Here is a 19,342-nt window from a genome sequence, read left to right as displayed (position 1 = left end):
CATCCTTTGCATAATATCAATCAACCCTTTCAAATTTATTTAGGCTTGTTTCATGGTATAACATATGCTCTATCCTGGAGAATATTCCATGTGCACTTGAAAAGAATATATATTGTACTGCTTGAGGGTGAAATATCCTGTATATACCATCTTCATTTTCTGAAGATACTTTTATTGGATTTAAGATTCTTGGTTGAAATCAATAAATGTAATATAGTATACCACATAAACAAAATGAAGGATAAGAAATACATGATCATATCAATAGATGCAGAAAAAGCATTTGATAAAATCTAGCACCCATTTATGACAAAAATGCTCAGAAAAGTGGGAAGACAGGGAACATACCTAAACATAGTAAAGGCCATATATGACAAACCTACTGCCAGCATCATACTTAACAGGCTAAAACTACAGGTGTTTCCCTTAATATCTGGACAGTGATATCTGCTTTCACCTGTCTTACACAACATCGTACTGGAAGCCATAGTCACAGCAATAAGATAAGAATAAGAACTAAAAGGCATCCAAATTGGAAAGAAAGAAGTAAAACTGTCATTACTGACATGACATGATACTGTACATAGAGAACCCTAAATATTCTACCAAGTATCTACTACAACTGATAAATGGATTCAGTAAAATAGCAGGATACAAAATTAATATCCAGAAATCAGTTGCATTTTTATAGACCAACAATGAACTATCAGAAAGGGAAATTAAGAAAACAATCCTAATCACGATTGCTTCAAAAATATTAAAATACCTAGGAATAAATCCAACCAAGGATATAAAAGACATGTACTTGGAAAATTATAACACACTGAAGAGAAGAAATTGAAGAAGATACAAATAAGTGGAAGCATGTACCATGTTCATGGACAGGAAGAATTAGCATCATTAAAATGTCCATACTACCCAAAGCCATCTATAGATTCAATACAATTCCCATCATGATTCCAATGATATATTTTACAAGGCTAGAACAAATATTTCAAAACTCTTTATGGAACCAAAAGAGTCTCCAATTAGTAACAGCAATTTTGAGAAAGAAGAAGTTGGAGGAATTACCCTAGCTAGTATCAAACTATACTATAAAGCCATAATACTCAAACTACTATGGTACTGGAATAAAAACAGACATACAGTTCAATGGTCAGAATAGAGAGCCCAGAAATAAACCCATGCCTTTATAGTCAATTAATATTTGACAGAGGAAACAAGCACACACAATGGGCTAAAGATAGTTTATTCAATAAATGGTGTTGGGAAAATTGGACAGTACATGCATAAAAAAAAAAAACAAAACTAAACCACCTTCCTCCACCACACAAGAATAAACTCAAAATGGATGAAAGACTTAAATGTCAGATTGAAAACCATAAAAATCCTGGAAGAAAACAGACAGTAAAATCTTGTGCACTGCTTGTAGCAATATTTTTTTTCTGATATATCTGCTTGGGCAAGGAAAACAAAAGAAAAAATAAATGAGACTAAATTAAACTAAACTTTTTGCACAGCAAAAGAAAACATCAACAAAATAAAAGACAACCCATGGAATGGGAGAACATATTTGCCAATACATCCGTAAAGTGGTTAATATCCAAAATTTATAAAGTACTTACAAAACTCAACACTCCAAAAATAAACAATCCAATTAAAAAATGGGCAAAGGACCTGAAGACACTTCTCCAAAGAGGACATACAGATGGCCAATAGATATTGGAAAAGGTGCTCAATGTCACTAATCATCAGAGAAATGGAAAGTAAAACCACAGTGAGATATCACCTGACACCAGTCAGAATGACTATCATTAATAAATCAACAAACAAGTTGTGGTGAGGATGTGGAGAAAGGGGAACCATTTTTGCTCTGTTGGTGGGAATGCAGATTGGTATAGTCACTGTGGAAAACAGTATTGAGTTACTCAAAAAAATTAAAAATGAACTGTTTTATGAGTCAGCAATTCTACTTCTGGGAATTTGTCTGAAGAAATCGGAGACACTAATTTGAAGGAATACAAGCAGCCCTATATTCATTGCAACATTATTTACAATAGCCAAGATTTGGAAGCAACCCAAGCATCCATCAGTAGATGAGTGGATAAAACAACTATGGAACATTTACACAATGGACTATTACTCGGCTATGAAAAAGAAGAAAATTTTACCCTTTGTGACAGCATGGATGGACCTGGAGAACATTATGTTAAGTGATATAAGCCAGTCAGAGAAAGACAAATACAATATGATTTCACTCATATGTAGAATCTAATCAAAACAAACTGAACTAATAAGCAAAATAGAGGCAGACTCATAGATGGAGAACAGGCTGAGAGCTCTGGGTGGGGCAGTTAGGAGGTGAAGGGATCAAGCAAAAAAGAAAAAGGACTCATGGACAAGGATAGAAGTGTGGTGATTGTGAGGGGTGAAGAGGGACATAAAGGGGGTAAATGATAATGGAAATAATACAAAAAATAAAAATAAATAAAAAATAATAAAAACGAATCTTGATTGACAATCTTTCTTTCAGTACTTTGGATGTCATCTTACTGCCTTCTGGTCCCCATTGCTTCTGATCAGAAGTGTGGTATTATTCTTAGTGGGATTCTCTTGTATATGATGAGGTTTTTGTTTCCCTCTGCTTTTAAGATTTTCTCTTTGCCTTCAGCCTTCAATATTTTCACTATGATAACATATCTGGCTGTGAATATCTTTGTAAGCCCTGTTTTGAGTGTTTGAGATTGTTGAATGTGTAGATTGTTTTTAAATCAAATTTGGGGTTGTTCTGCCATTATTTCTTTGAATATTTCTCTACTCTTTTCCCTCTTTATCTTCTCCTTTGTGTACTCCTAATTTGTATATATTGGAGCACTTAATGATGTCCCACTTTTGTTTGAGATTCTGCTCATTTTTTTTCATTCTTTTTTCTCTCTGTTCTTTTAAAAAAATTTAAAGATTTTATTTTATTTTTAGAGGGAATGGAAGGGAGGAAGAGAGGGAGAGAAACATCAATGTGTGGTTGCCTCCTGTATGCCCCCAACTGGGGACCTGGCCCATAACTCAGGCATGTGCCCTGAATGGGAATCAAACCAATGACCCTTCGGTTCACAGGCCAGTGCTCAATCCACTGAGCCACACCAGCCAGGGATCTCCATTGTTAACATAATCTATAACTGATGTATCTTCAAGTTTGCTGATTCATCCTTCTGTGAACTTTAATGTGCTGTTGAGTCCTTTTAGTGAAGTTTTAATTTTGGTTATTGTAATTTTCACTTCCATAATTCCATTTAGTTCCTCAAAAAATAACTTCTGTCCCTTTATTGATATTCTCCACTTGGTGAAACATAATCTCCTTTAATTCTTTAAACATATGTATAATGGCTGCTTTGAAGTCTTTGTCTGCTAAATACAACATCAGGGTCTCTTCAAGAGAAGTTTCCATTGCCTGCTTTTTTTTTTAAATCCCTATGTACAGGTCACATTTTCCCATTTCTTTTCATGTCTCATGATTTTTGTTGACAACTAGATATTTTAGACGATACAGTATAGCAACTCTGGACATTGATTCCACTTCCCTAAATGGTTGATTTATTTGTTTGGCTGTTTATTTACTGACTTGGTTGAATTGACTCCATGAAATCTATTTCTCTTGCAGTATCCTGATCAGATTTCTTCTTGATATTTATCTTTACCTGGAAACCTAGGAGTCACCCCTGGGTCAGCATAGGCCACTTATTGGTTAAAGGTTTAGCCTAAGCCCTGTTAGCTAGTTAGAGTTTTACCTTTATCACTGTATGTGTGTGTGGCTTAGAGGCTGCTATTGCAATTAAAGAAATGTATGTTTCTACCCCACATTCAGCCATATAGTAGCAGTTTGGCTTTTTCCTCTGCAATCACTGCTGAGGAGGCACAGCTTTGAGCATGCACACAGTTTTCCAGACTACCAAGGGTATGTGTAATTTTATTTTTAGCCTGGCTTGCCAGGAGTTGCTCCTGTGTCAGAATACCTTACTGTTCAGCCAGTGGTTGTTTAGAGGTTGTGCTTAAGGCTCTACTGCTATTGAGGCTCCTGCTCTTTGTTGTTTGATCTGTGTGAGGTTTGGGAACTGCTTTCAAGTCCACTATATTCCCTGGTCTGACAGAGTGTAGCCTTGTGCTTATGCATGGCCTCCCTAACCCCCAGGGTTGACTATGACCAAGGGAGTTCTTCTTGACTATTATTTCCTTCGTTCTCTCTGTTACCAAACATCTGATTACTTGGCTATTTTGCTTGTTGTAACTTGTATTGTGGAGTTATGAGTACCCCCTTAATTGCTCCCCACCAAGATTTCCCTTATTCTTGACAATGCCCTTAGGAATGGAATTCTCCATGATCTATTACACATAAAGTTAGTTCTTTCAGGTAGAGCTAAGGAGCTCATCTTTAAGGCCTGCCTCTCACCCTAAGGAAGAGGTGGGGTGGGGCAGGGAAATTGGCCCACTTCTCTAAGAGTAAAATCTTTTTAAAAAATTATTGATTTTAATGATAGAAAGGAAGGGAGAAAGGGAAGAGAGAGAGAGAGAAGCATCAATTTGTTGTTCCACTTATTCAGTTCATTGGTTGATTCTTGTATGTGCCCTCACCAGGAATCAAACCCTCCACCTTGGTATATTGGGATGACTCTAACCAATTGTACTACCTGGTCAGGGCAAGAGTGAAAACTTTTTTTAAGAATAGGTGCTCAGATGGTTTTTGGTTTGCTACTTCTGGCATGAACCTATGCAATACAAACAAGCTGAGGCTAGAGCAAAAGGAGTCCAGTATTGTCACCATGCCTTCCCTAAGTGAGTGCTTTCACCCTGACTTGCGGCTGGATGGAGGAAAGAGAAAACTGGCTTAGGAGAAGAGAGACCCAGTCTTCTTGAGTCTGTCTGGAATGGAGCTTCTACAAGATGGAACTGGGGGATATGATAAATGTTAGAGGCCAGTCCCTCCTGGGTGAAACCATAACTGTAAACTAGGAACTAGGGGAAGATGGTAGGCTAAATGCCAAAGACTTTTGCTGTTCTTTCTGAGATTTAATAAATGTTTCTTCATTTTCTGCATGACCCTAGCACAATTTCCAAGAACTCAGCATGATTAGTTTGTTTTGTTTTAATAACTTTTTCCAGTTAAATGGTTATTTGTTAGTAAAGGTGTGTACTACATTCCTCATTTCTCCATTCTGGAAATCTTTCTCAAAGAATATATTTTAAAATGTTAACACTGGCCCCTGAATCAACATATTCATTAGAAAAATTGTTCTTTTATGTATACCTCATATTTCTTGTTTCAAATATTCATTTAAACACACTAGAATGTCTCTGCTTTTCTTCCACCATTACAATGTAATTTTGGATTTTTTTTTTGTTATCCTCTTAAACATGAACTAACTAGAATTTTACATATACTTACTCAAAGTCTCTCTAAATATCTAAATAAATTACAACCACCAATTCTCTCCTTTGTCCATATGTTTATGCGTACTTTAGACCTTAGTTTGTACTGCTCATATGAAACCTAGCATATATTGGGTATATTTACATATAAAACTCTGACTACCATAAGTCCCTTTAGTTTGATTTCATCACTATCTTAAAATGCTGTCTTTCATACAGTAAGTACTCAAATATATGTAGAATGATTGATCGGAAAGAATGGTTTCCTTTAAAAGAAATAAGTTGTATTTCCCTAAATGGTTATGCCTATTTCACACTTGCTGAATCGATTCTCTATTGCAAGTGTACCCCTGCCCTTGTTAGATTTATGAGACTCATAAAACTGTTTCCAATGACACCTCAGGAGGCTTTATTAGGTCCTATAACCTACCAAACTGGAAATTTTAAAACCTTTCTTGGATAGTGTAGGTTTTATTTTATCTAGAGGTATAGTGTTGAACTACATGACCCCAAGCCCCTTTTATCACCTTCAGGGTTTTATAATAACCAATGAAACCTTTGTAACTCTCAACTAAATTGACAGTTACATTAACATCATTTTATCAGAAAACCCTGTGTATTTCACTGAACTCTTGAGTACTTTCACTTTCCCTTATAAAAAGGCAGAGTCATTCCAATCAATATGAATCCTTCTATATATATAATCTGAAATGACATAATCATCATTTAATGACCTTACATAAAACATATGACATCAGTAGCAACATCAATTATCAGGTATCTCTTTCTCTTGAGAGAAAATTATTCTCAAATTCAAACTACAAATGCAGAGTCAAAGTACTTTACCTGTCTTCTATAGACAAACCCAACTCTTGGCACAGCGTTCCACAAAGACTCATATAGAAAATGGAGAATAAAAATGGAACTTCCTTTTGGCCCAGCAATTTCACTGCTGGGATTATAACCTAAGAATACCGAAACACCAATTCAAAAGAACCTTTGCACCCTGATGTTCATAGTAGTGCTATTTACAACAGCCAAGTGCTGGAAACAGCCTAAATGCCCATCGGTAAATGAATGGATCAAAAAATTATGGGACATTTATACAATGGAATTCTATGCAGCAGAAAGAAAGAAGAAACTCCTACCTTTCGCAACAGTTCAGATGAAACTGGAGACTATTATACTAAGTGAAATATACCAGTTGGTGAAAGACAAATACCATACGATCTCACTTATAAGAGGAATCTAATGAACAAAATAGATTGAGAAAAACAGAACCAGAGACCTGGAAACAGGGAACAGACTGAGAGCTGCTAGAGGAAAGGGGGTAGGGGAGAATCTTGGATAGAAGGGGAAGGGATTAGTCAATGAACATACATGAAAGACCCATGGGCATGGACAATGGTATGGGGATTGACTATGGATATGGGGGTAGGCTGGGTGGGAGGGGTGAAGGGGGAAAATGGGACAACTGTAATAGCATAAACAAGAATTAAAAACTAAAGAAATATTTTTTAAAAAAACTGCCAAAAAAGAAAGAAATCTCAATAAAGACTGAGAAAGTATGCCACCCAATGGATGTACTGACATACTGCACTCATAAAATACACACATGCATAGGTTAGCATTTGTAATCTCCTTCAGGTTACCAAAAGTTAGTATAGCATAATGAAAGAAACACTGATGAAAAAGGAAAATTGGTCACATGGGGGAAAGTATAGCCTTCAAGAGCAATGATACCTTGGTACTCCAGTGGCAATCTGACACATTACCATCTCACGGAGACTAAGGTAGAAAAGTAATAGTGTGCTTCAAAAACATATAGCACTAGGGAGGTGGGAGTGGGCAGGGCAGAGGAAGAATAATGGGGAGGATAATAGGGACAACTGCAATTGAACAACAATAAAAAAATACACAGCACTTTATTATACAACCTTCTCAACCTACAAGGGGAGCTGGAAAACTATAGATGGGAACAGAGAAGAATTACATTCAAGCCCCCAATATTGACTAGACTATATTTCTTACCTCCTTGCTATGTAGTTCGATCTTAGAAATTGCTCCTTCAAAATGACTCAAATTCAATCATTAGTTATTGAGTACCTCTAAATATTTTCATACAATTTCTTATTTAATTCCTTTAGAGCTTAATTAGTTTTGCTCCTAATGGTTTACTTCCTCTTGGGACTTTTTGTTCATGTTCAGGGGGGTCATAGGGTTCTTCCACTATCTACAAGACTTAATTTGGAAGAATCACTGAACAGGGAACTTGCACACATGTAGAGATGTTTGTCTAGATGAGAAGCCAAAAAGACCCACCTAAGAAGCAACAAACAAGGAAAAATATTAATAACATTGGAGGGGGGAAACAGGAGTCCTTTTTACCATATCATGTATTCCATTGCATCTATCCTCAGTTAAGAAGATATCCAAAGTGAAGAGGGTCAATTGAAAGTTCACAACCCACTATGTAATAGTCACAGTATTGATGATTGTAGAAGTTTCTATTATTAGAGAACAGCTCTACCTGCCCTAAGGCTTGGCTCTGCAAGATGTGAGAAGCATAACAGAGGATAAAGCAAGTCTTATTCAGGAGTCCTGAGCTCCATCCAGTCTCATGTCATTATAAGAGCAGTTATATATTTCAGTGGATCAAACACTCCTGATATTTAAGAAAAAGAAAAGATCACCCTGGCTGGTGTGGTTCAGTGGATTGAGTGCTGCCTGTGGAAGGAGAGGTCATCAGTTAGGTTCCTGGTCAGGGCCCATGCCTAGGCTGCAGGCCAGGTTCCTGATTGGGGGCATGCAAGAGGCAACCAATTGATGTTTCTCTCCCTCTCTTTCTCTCTCCCTTCCTATCTCTCTAAACATAAATAAAATATTTAAAAAAAAGAAAAGGTATGTGCCTTCCTGTTATAAAGACTAACAAAATAATATTGATGAGGAACTAGAAGACAAACAAGTAAACCTGCAAAATAAACTTATACTAAAAATTTACTCTAGGAAACAATGAATTACAAGGCTTAAAGACATGAACTTTTAAAAAATATGTATTTTATTGATTATGATATTACAGTTGTCTCATTTTTTTCTCCCCTTTATTCCCCTCTGCCCTGCACCCCCCCCCCCCACTTAGTTCATGTCCATAGGTCATACATATAAGTTCTTTGGCTTCTCCATTTCCTATACTATTCTTAACCTCTTCTGTCTATTTTGTACCTACCATTTATGCTTCTTATTCTCTGTACCTTTTCCCCCATTCTCCCCACTCTGCCTCCCCACTGATAACCCTCTATGTAATCTGCATTTCTGTGATTCTGTTCCTGTTCTAGTTGTTTGCTTAGTTTGCTTTTTTTTTTAGGTTTGGTTGTTGATAGTGGTTTGTTCTCACACTGTTCATATTTTTATCTTCTTTTTCTTAGCATAGTCCCTCTAACATTTCAAATAATGACAGTTTGATAATGATGAACTCTTTTAATTTCACCTTATCTGGGAAGCACTTTATCTGCCCTTCCATTCTAAATGATAGCTTTACTGGATAGAGTAATCTTGGATGTAGGTCTGTGCCTGTCATGACTTCAAATACTTCTTTCCAGCTCCTTCTTGTCTGTAAGGTTTCTTTTGAGAAATCAGCTAATAGCCTTATGGGAACTCTTTGTAGGTAAGTGTCTCCTTTTCTCTTGCTGCTTTTAAAATTCTCTCCTTATCATTAATCTTGGCTAATGTAATTATGATGTGCCTTGGTGTGTGTTTCTTTGGGTCCAACTTCTTTGGGACTCTCTGAGCTTCCTGGACTTCCTGGAAGTCTATTTCCTTTGCTATATTGGAGAAGTTCTCCTGAATTATTTTTTCAAATAAATTTTCAATTTCTTAGTCTTTCTATTCTCCTTCTGGCACCCCTATGATTTGGATGTTGGAATGTTTAAAGTTGTCCTGGAGGTTCCCAAGCCTCTCCTCATTTTTTTGAATTCTTGTTTCTTCATTCTGTTCTGGTTGAATGTATTTCTTCCTCCTGCTCCAAATCTATGATTTGAGTCCCCATTTCCTTCCCTTTACTGTTGCTTCTGTCATTTTTCTTCATTTCACTTTTCATAGCCTTCACTTTTTCCTCCATTTTGTGATCATACTTAACCATTTCTGTGAGCATCCTGATCACAAGTGTTCTGAACTCTGCATCTGATAGGTTGGCTATCTCTTCATCACTTAGTTCTATTTTTGGAGCTTTGATCTGTTCTTTCATTTGGGGCATATTTTTTTTGTCTTGGCATGTCTGTTACGTTGTAAGGGGCAGAGCCTTAGGTATTCACCAGGGTGGGGCAACCCATATTGCTGTTTTGTAGTACTGTACGTGGAGGAGGGGTCCAAGCAGGAACAATACCATTTTCTCAGGTCGCCAGCTTTCAGTCACTTCCCCTGCTACCCATAAGTAATTGAGCCTTTCTGGTGCTAATTCCCAGGTGGGTAGGTTTGTGTATGTTCTAGGACCCTGTGGGTCTCTCCAATAAACTCTTCTGTGAGGCTGGGAGTTTCTCCCACCACCACAACCCTCACAGATTTTTACGGTCAGAGGCTTTGAGGTTTTATTGTCCCATGCTGGAAGCTATGTTGGGCTGTCTGTCTCGCTCACCAGTTGTTCCTACTGGTTTATCCATATGCAAATGTTGGAGTGCCTGGTCCACCTGCTGCAGCCTCTCTGCTCCAGTTGCCTATCTCTTCTCCTCATATCAGTCTAAATAAATGTTTCTTCTTTAACTCCCTGGCTGTCAGATTTCCATAGAGTTCGATTTTCTGGCAGTTCTGGTTATTTGTTGTTAAATTTGTTGTTGCCCTTATTTTGGTTGTGCAAGGACTCAAGGTGTATTTACCTATGCCTCCATCTTGACTGGAAGTCCTTAAGGCATAAACCTCTAATGGTTATTTTTATATGTGGCCAAAATGTGCTAGGCTTGTGGAGACCCACAGGACTTCAATAGTTCTAAACTTAAGGAAAGAAACAATGCTTATCTATATAACTTTAGCTTGCATTTTAATAGTACATTATGCTTTACAAAGAGTGTTCATGTCTATTGTTTCATTTACATAATTCTCTACATAATGTGAATATATCATACATAAAAAAGCATTTATCAAATGATCACCCCAAAAAAGTAAATTAAAATGATATACAGATTTGAAATAGCAGTTATAATGTTGAATAATTGGGGGTACATGCAACATAGAATTCTATCAACCCAAAATAGTATTTACCCTGAATTTCATGCTATGCCTCAGTAAAAACATAAACATGATAACCATATCAACTTACTTTACAGGAAAACAAGCCCTGAGGCTTATTATTGAAGAGAGACTATGTTTCTTACCCACCTGGAAAACTGAAAAACACTGGAATCCAGAGGCTTAAGTTGAAAAACAGGTGTTTTGCTTTCTTCTCGAACAGATGGAAGCCGGCTAGGGCTATCAATTTCCTCATATCCAATTGTTTTATTATTTAATTTATCCATATCTTGAATAGTAGGTATATTGAGTGGGTTAGTGAATACCTAGCAAAGAAAAATATGATGTATAAAAATCCCAATTTCAAACTAAATACCAAAGGATGAATTGTCCTTCTGATGCTAGGAAAGAACACTTGGCCAAATAAAAAGAAACTATTTCATACATTGAACAATTAGCACACAGAAATGTACACTAGAAAACTGAACCCAGGCACATTCAATTATAACTTTATCAGTTGGAAGCCAATATACCTCCCCAACTCACTTATTGGCTTCTAGAGTCATCACACCCACAACATAAACCCAGGCCCCCTAGTCAGTATCTAATTCTCTCTTGTGATCCAGTTTAAGGCTGGATTTTCACTCTTCTTAGATCTGTGATGAGGGTACAGATGGAAGGAAGAAGTATTGTAGCATGTGTCGGTGCTTGTTTTGGAAAAACACATGCAAGACATTAACACTTATTCATAGTGCACACACAGAGAGACATGCAGCTGGGATCTTGTGGGAGAGCCAGCTTATGAAAATAGTATGAATGACAAAGATGAAGGAATATAAAGGATAGGCAAACTGAATGAGGACAGAGCAGTACCAGGGCATCTTCCAATCTCTAGATCAGACTATTAAACCAAGACAGTAGAGCATAAAACCTGAATATTCATATACCTGGGTCTCAGTAGACTGTCAAAAGAAGAATTACTATTAAATTGCCTCTATCCTCACCAGTCTGACCTAACCTGATTGAGTGGGTGGAAAGTGAATCTAACATGCGACTAGCAGATATCTCAGAGAAAGAGGATCAACAGGAAAATCATGCAGAAAGGCAAGGTTGTGGGGGAGAGAGATATGGGTGCTATGGTGGCTGTCAGGAAAGAAGTGTCCCTGAAAGGACGGCCAACCTTATTGCACCCTTCAGCATCCGAAGCTGGGCAACCATGTCCGAGAGACAGTGCTCCTGAAAATTCAAAACAGCAGAGTCTTTATAAAGCCAGCCAGCCTGAAAGCAGGGATGGGGAAAAGGTACAAAGAACCACCCCTTATCCCAAAAGGAAGGAGGAATAATCACCCCTGCCTACTCCTAGCAGAAAGAAAACTGAGGAAAACCAGACACTCAACAGGAGCAGCCTGTACGAGAATGGAACATAACCCTGAACATTCTGTTACACTGAAGATGACATTAACACTGTTCAGAATCAGTACTGAATCCAAATCTGGGAAATAAATGATTTGTCTCTTCTATTTTTGGTGAACTAAACATTAGCAACAACAGATCAAAGAAAAATCAAAAGATCAAATGAAAAAAATACCACCAGAATAAACAGTTCATTATTTCTATGCAGCTTTCAAGACTGCTGCTTCCTTCAACCTATATGCTCTGTTAGGGAAAATTCTGTGTGAGGAAAGGAAGAGAGAGGACTGTCTCTCACCTGGTGGTTCTCATTTTCCATTGGCACCTTCTTCTTCTCAACAGTTTGATCTCTAGGAGAAGATAAAAGTGCTATTTAGATTACTTATGAAATTTCTCAGTCTACAGTGGATTTCCAATTGTAGATTTAGGTTTTAATGTTCTTTCCAAATTAGAAATAGTGTGAGCCTCATTGAATTCAAGCTAAGGTTGCCTTCATAAACTCTGGTACTAAAGAGCAATTTCGGTTGCCCCATTGAAAGAGAGAGGGGGAGGGGAGGAAGAGAGACTAAAGATAATTACTAGTTGAGAAACTCAGGACATGATTAGAAAGAATAAATAAGTTGGAGAACAGAGAGGTGAGGAAGGAAATCATTAAAAACCAAAAAAGAAAAAAAAATCATCCTTTTCAAACCTCCCTGCTCTATTAGGAAGGGTCAGCTTTCTCTACTATATGACATAGAATACCACTTTAGGTATACTCAGCTGTTTCTTTGCTTTGTTCAAGTACAGGTCTTCATCAGTGAGTTCTTGTTCTTCTGGAACAGAGCATCTCCTGCAATATAGAGAAGAAATCGTCTTTTAGAAACAAAATATGTCCTTTGCTTTTACCCTTTCCTTTCTCACAATTGTGACAAAGCAGTTTAATAACCCTCTAACCTTATAAAGCACAGATCCAACCACATTACAAAACCTCTGTGTAGGTTAATGTGTAGCAATTCTTATTTCAAGGCATAACACCATCTAATTATTTTGGGGGTATACATCACTTGTCTCCCAAGACATTCAAAGTACTTGACAGCTACAACATTCATATTATGGTAGACAGCACAAAGCATAATTTCTATTCCTACACAGTGAAGTTCAAGCACATGACAGACTTGCTTGAGATTCCATGCAGAGAGAATATTGCTCTTGCCTCTCATTTACTAAGAAAGTAATTTCCAAGATGCAGTCTAGAAGCATGAGAATTCCTAAACCAGGTAAATACACCTGAAGAAGAAAATGAAAGGCTATGATAGAAAGCAGCAATAAGGAAATAGGAGCTTACATGATAAAAAGAACAGAGGAGAGACTAGCAAAGAGAAGAAAAAAGAGGATTCTATAAATGAAAAGATACACATGTATTTGCTATATGTAAAGCATGAGGAAGAGAATTTTAGAGGAGTAAACATGGAAAGCAGTACTAGAAAAAGCATTAAATGGTCAAAAGAGATCCTAGAAACAAATAAAAATTACTAATAACTGGAAACCCTATCCTATACCCATTTTATAGGGTGGCAAAGTATCCTGGAAAGCTATGTTTCCTGAACTAAGAGTAAACCCATAGGAGAGACAGGATTCAAGAATTGAAATTTCTAAGCACTCAGTCCCATATTCTAATCATAATCCCAGTTGCTCTCCACGGAGAGATGCTTAGGCACAGCTAGAGAATATGAAGGAATGCTTACTCATTACAGACCTAGATTTTCTTTACTTAATTTCCTCCATTTAAAACATTTTTTTCTAAAAAAAAAAATACTCTGTTTTAGTACCCTTTTTCTTTTTCTTTCTTTTTTTTAAATCTTCAGAGTACTCTTATTAAAGCTGGGAACAGCGAAATGAAGGGAGGACGTGGGATAGAAGAAGCATCCTAGGTGGGGCTGCTTTGACTCAATGGAAAGTCAGAGAAAAAAAAAGCCCTGGAGACAGATTCAGGGGCTTAGCCCAGGATGAGCTGCCACTGCCCATTGCTCCCCTGGTTATAAGTTTCATAGGAACCCTTAGAGTTTAGGAGATGCATGCCTGACAGGGAAGAATGGCCTTGGCTGTGTTCCTCAGAATGAGAGTGCCTAGTACTTTTTTTCTATCAGCATTTGTCCTGAGGAGAAAAGGAATTGCATCTCAGCTGAAATGAAGCAAACTGAGTTACTGTTTTAAACCTATGTGACTACTGAATCAAATACAAAATATCTGTTAAATTGAAATGAATGCTCATGGATATGCCAGGCACTATCTAGATGTTCAGTGCTACAAGGAACATACAGTGCATTAAGAAGACAAACATGTAGGGGGAGTTGGAAGATGGCGGCAAGGTAGGTGGGAGCTTAACCCACTTGCTAATGCACCCAACTAGGACCCCTAGCTGATCTTCCGAAGAACAGAGTGAACAGCAAATGGAATCCCAGCTTAGATGAAGTTTGGAGGCCAAAAATTGAAGAGGACATTAAAAAACTGAGGGTTAGGAAAGTTTGTAGGCAGATGGGAAAGTTGCCAGGCTCTGCGCCTAGGACTACAGTCTGGTAGCTGTGGCTCCAGTCCCTGCTGCTATAGGACTTTTGGAGGAGAACCAGGTCAGTGATCCTAACTTTGCAGCTCCCTCCTCTCCCCCAACAAGGAAGCCAGTCCCATCTAGGAGAGACCAGGATGCTTGAAGTCGCTGTGAGGATAAAGATGCAGTGGAAGACACATAGCCAAGGGCATTCCCCACCTTGGACTCTGGTCGCTAGCTGGGACAGCACCAGAGAAATCGGGGAGCAGGCAGACACCTAGGGATGGGAGAAGTGTTGGGCTGTGACTGACTGTGACCCAGTCACAGTCAGGCTGGTGGAAGGGAGTCTCAGGATTGGTCAGAGAGTTGGGCTATGCGAAAAGCCAGGTGCTTGTTAAGAACGCAGACTGCAACCCTGTGAAATTTGCTCAGAAAAAATGGCATGACGATGCTGTGCAAGGATCACTCCTGCTCAGTAGCTGCTCCAGCAAAGAGGGAGGAGGAGGGGCACCCATATGGACTGATCAGAGGAGGCCAGCAAAGAGGAAGGAGGGGTGCAAGCTGGTCCTAATCAGTGAACCTCACAGGTGACACAACATGGTGGCTTAAAGGTGCCAGCCTGGTTCAGATGGAGAGTGGGTGTAGTGCAGCACTCAGGGCTTGGGCTAGAGGCTGGGCACCTGTGAATATTGCAGTCCAGAATGAGCCCTCATCCTTGAAACACCACAAGAAAGGAAAAGAGCAAAGCCCAGCTACCCTCTGCCCATCCACAGAAAAAAGGAAGACACAGAACTTGCTTGGCAGGTTTAATGTCAGCAGGAGGCTTTTTTCCCCCCTCTAAGTGTGAGACAATCGTCCTAGAGCTGTGAAAGGACCAAAGAACCAGAGAGAGATCAGAAGGCTAGTGCCAAATGGGAAACTGAGACAAATTTCACTTTGCTATCCTCCAGAACTTCCATTTTATTTTTAATTTTTATTATTTTTAGTTATTTGTATTTATTATTTATTTGTTTATCTTCATTCTGTTTAGTTTTCTTCATTCTGTTTGTTTAATTGCATTGTTTGACTGGTATTCTTTGTTCTCCCTTTCACAGTGTATCTTAATTTTTCTTCTCTCAGTTCACTTGTATTCCAATAACATGCTACTCTAGGTCTTTTACTTTCTATTCTTCTTATTCAGATCATATATTTCTTGTCATATTATTTTTGTTCCTATAATTTTGTAAATAATTGTCGTTCCATATTATTGTAAATCCTACATAGCACCCCTCCCTGATCTTGGTCTTCCTGAACTTTACTACTGTTGTGGTTAACTTTATTCTCTCACACATTATGCCTAATTCCTATCCCTTACTCTCACTAGATCTCACCATCTAACCATGCACATGTGCCCTGTTTTCTGGATTCAGCTCATATTCTTTCTCCCTTCTAGTAAGAGTCTTATCTCTTTTTCACCCTTTAAAAAATATTTTATTTATTTATTTTTTTAGAGAGGGGAAGAAAGGACGGCTAAGATGGCGTTGGAGTAGGAAGGAGCAGATTTGGCTTCCCTCTGCCCAGGGGAGAAAATCCTGACTGATCTATGGAGTAGAGAAACAAGCAACCAACATACTTCAGCACATGTGAAAATAGGGGAACAAGGATTGTGGTGGAACCAAAAAACCAGACCCTAAGAAGAGTGCTGCAACAAGGTAGGGTCCCAGGGACCAGCGTGTGGTCCGGGGGCTGCAGCCCCAGGCCCAGAGCCCACTGCTGAGTTTGCCACAGAGTCCTTGGGAGAGAGCCAGGACAACTGCTCCCTCCCAAGCCAAAGAAGGTCTGAGCAGCACTGGGAGGAATCCAGGTGCTAGCAAACACACAAGGGCTGTGAACACCTTTGGAGGCTGTGGACACCGGAGAGGCTGGGTCACACAGCAAGCCTGGACCCCCACAGTCACCTGTCTGGCTGGAGAGTTTGGTGCCAGCGGGAGAAGCCAGGCCACTGTGGGGAGCAGCAGGCTTGAAGAAGAGGAATTTCTCAAAAGCAAGGAGTGAATAGACAGACACTATTTGGGGAATTCTCCTGAAGTGATCAGTCGCTCCAGCCTCACTGCCACCCAGCTGTGGGTGCCTGGGCGCGTGGGCGTGCATACAGGGAGAGCATCCCCCCACCCCAGTCCACAGCAGTAACCCTGGGGAAAGACCTGATTCCCACACCCAGGGCACAAGGCTGAGGAGCCAGTGCCAGCTCCACTGACCAATCACCACTCAGCCTGCCACAGCCAGCAAGAGCAGAAAAACCAGTTTGGCCACTTTGAAACCAAGAGACTTTTTAACTTGATTCTATTTTTTTAACAATTTTTAATTTTTAAACTTTTATTGTTTTTGTTCTCTTTTGATTTATTTTTCCTCTCTTTCCTGATTTATTGTTTTATTCCTTCCTCCTTCCTCTCCTCCAATTTTATCTCTTCTTCCTTCCTTCATCTGCCTTTTCTATTTTTACTTTTTAAAATTTTTTCTAAATACCTACAAGTGAGACAAAATCCTGTATCTGTGAAAAGACCAAAGTTGAACCCAAAGACAGGGCATCACAACAGCTGGGACAGCGAGATAAATTTCACTCTGCTATTACAGAGAACCTGCAAGTTATTGCATATTTGTATTATTATTGTTTCCAGTATTCCTACATATTTTTAAATAGTATTTTTGTAGCCCTCTTCTTTTTGTATAGTCTGCTTTGCTAGGCTGGATATATTGTATTATCTGACAGCTTTCCCCTGATATCTCTTTCCATACTGTATTGCTAATCTACTGTCCTTTAACTCACCTGTGTCGCATTAGCACACTACTCAAGGTTCTGTACTCCCTATTCTTGTTACCTAGATCTCATAGATTCTGTCATATGATTGTTGCCATAATATTATTGTAAATAACTGCTGTTCCATGCAATTGTAAATACTTCACAACACCCCCCCCCCAAGATCGTAGCCCATTTCAAAGTTTCCTGAACTCTATTACTGTAGTGGTTAACTCTATTCTCTCACACACTACACCTCTTTACTATCCTTTACTCTCACCTTACCTCAAAATCTGACCTCCCACAACATCCTTGCTTTATACATCCAACTCACAATCCTTCCTTCCCCAACAAGAGTCTTATCTTCTTTCCATACTTTCTAAAAATCAGCTAGCTGGGTGGAAGATCATGGTTAACAATATACATAGTCAAAGGATCTCCTATCTCCTCCCTTCTTGCTACTACTGTAAATATCAGAATTCTCTGTTGCTGTTTTAAACCATTTTGCCTTCCCCCTTCAACTGATGACCAAAAAGAATAGGTGGAGGTGGTGAACACGAGGATACCCACTGGAAGAGGAAACCCAACAACAAAGGAACCACTAACAGATAACAACAGAAGAAGGTGAAGGAGGGAGTAGTAACCACACAAACCTCAATCCAGGACCTATCTGGAAATACAACTAAACAGTAGAGACAGTACCCAGTACAAACAACTGAACAAGAGCAAGAGAGAATTCTTTAAACCTTATACAAACAAAAGAAACAGCTTCAACACAACCTGCCCTCACCAGCACAACAAAATACAAGAGGTGGTGGACAGAGTAATCCTCATTTAACCAGCTGGTGGGAGGAACCACCAAAGAGAGACCCAACAACAATCAAAACCCAAAGGCAAACACAAAGCCAACTTAAATGACAGCCCAAGACCAGTGAGCTTGGGAGATCAAGGAAACTGCACCACTGAAACTCACTGCTATTCTACTAAAGAAGTTCACACCACAAACCCAGGGAGCTTGAATAGATCAATTTAAGAAGCTGAGGCTAACAAGAAGAGTCTCACAAACAATGAGAAGACAAAGAAACAATCCCCAACTGAAAGAAAAGGAGGAAGCCTCAGAAAGAATGCTAAATGAAATAGAGGCAATTCAACTATCAGATATTGAGTTCAGAGCAATGATCGTAAGGAAGCTCAATGAGCTCACATTGAGCTACCAGAAACTACAGGGAAGCTACAATGAACTGACTGAAAACTACATCAGCATGAAAAAGGAAATAGAAACTCTCAACAAGGGCCAAGAGAAAATGAAGACTACAATTTCTGAACTGAAGAACACAGTAGAAAGAATGAAAAGCAGGATGGATGAAGCAGAAGATCGGATTAGCAAGCTGGAGGACAAAGTAGAAGAAAACACCCAGAAAGAGCAAGAAAAGGAAAAGAGGCTCAGAAAGAATGAAGAGGGATTAAGAGAAATGCAAGATAATATGAAATGTAATACTATCTGTATAATAGGGATACCAGAAGGAGAAGAAGAAGAACAAGGGATAGAACACCTATTTGAAAAAGCAATAATGGAAAACTTCCCTAATTTGATGAGACAAAAAGTCACACAAATCCAGGAAGCACAGAGAGTCACAATCACGAGGAACCAGAGACCCACCTCAAGACACATCATAATTAAAATGGCAAAATTTCAAGACAAAGAGAGAATCTTAAAGGAAGCAAGGGAAAAACAGGAAGTAACATACAAGGAAGCCCCAATAAGGCTAACAGCTGATTTCTCAATGGAAACACTCCAAGCCAGAAGAAAATGGAAAGAAATATTCCAAGTAATGAGAACCAGAGACCTGCAACCAAGGCTACTTTACCCAGCAAGGCTTCCAATCAAGATAGAAGGCCATATAAGAAGTTTCTCAGACAAAAGAAGTCTAAAAGAATACACCTCCACTAAACCAGCTCTGCAAGAGATACTAAAGGAACTGCTTTAAGGA

The 19,342-nt window shown here is 38.8% G+C and overlaps 1 protein-coding gene across 7 annotated transcripts in view; it reads right to left on the bottom strand.

Moving 5' to 3' along the window:
* Positions 1 to 19,342, bottom strand: part of MORC4 (MORC family CW-type zinc finger 4) — a 71,440-nt gene that overhangs the window by 3,641 nt on the left and 48,457 nt on the right. For all 7 annotated transcript variants that reach the window (XM_045817657.1, XM_045817659.1, XM_045817658.1 and 4 more), the window contains 3 exons: positions 12,812 to 12,880; positions 12,347 to 12,398; positions 10,789 to 10,964 (listed from right to left, as the gene is read on the bottom strand). In XM_045817657.1, coding sequence (XP_045673613.1) covers positions 10,789 to 10,964; positions 12,347 to 12,398; positions 12,812 to 12,880 — 297 coding nt within the window. The remainder of the gene's footprint in view (positions 1 to 10,788; positions 10,965 to 12,346; positions 12,399 to 12,811; positions 12,881 to 19,342) is intronic.

This window comes from Phyllostomus hastatus, unplaced genomic scaffold, assembly GCF_019186645.2.
Source record: "Phyllostomus hastatus isolate PE091 unplaced genomic scaffold, TTU_PhHast_1.1 phas_scaffold_28, whole genome shotgun sequence".
In the NCBI taxonomy this organism is placed as follows: Eukaryota; Metazoa; Chordata; class Mammalia; order Chiroptera; family Phyllostomidae; genus Phyllostomus; species Phyllostomus hastatus.
Note: the sequence above shows the minus strand (reverse complement) of the source record. Positions and strands in the feature narration are given on the sequence as shown.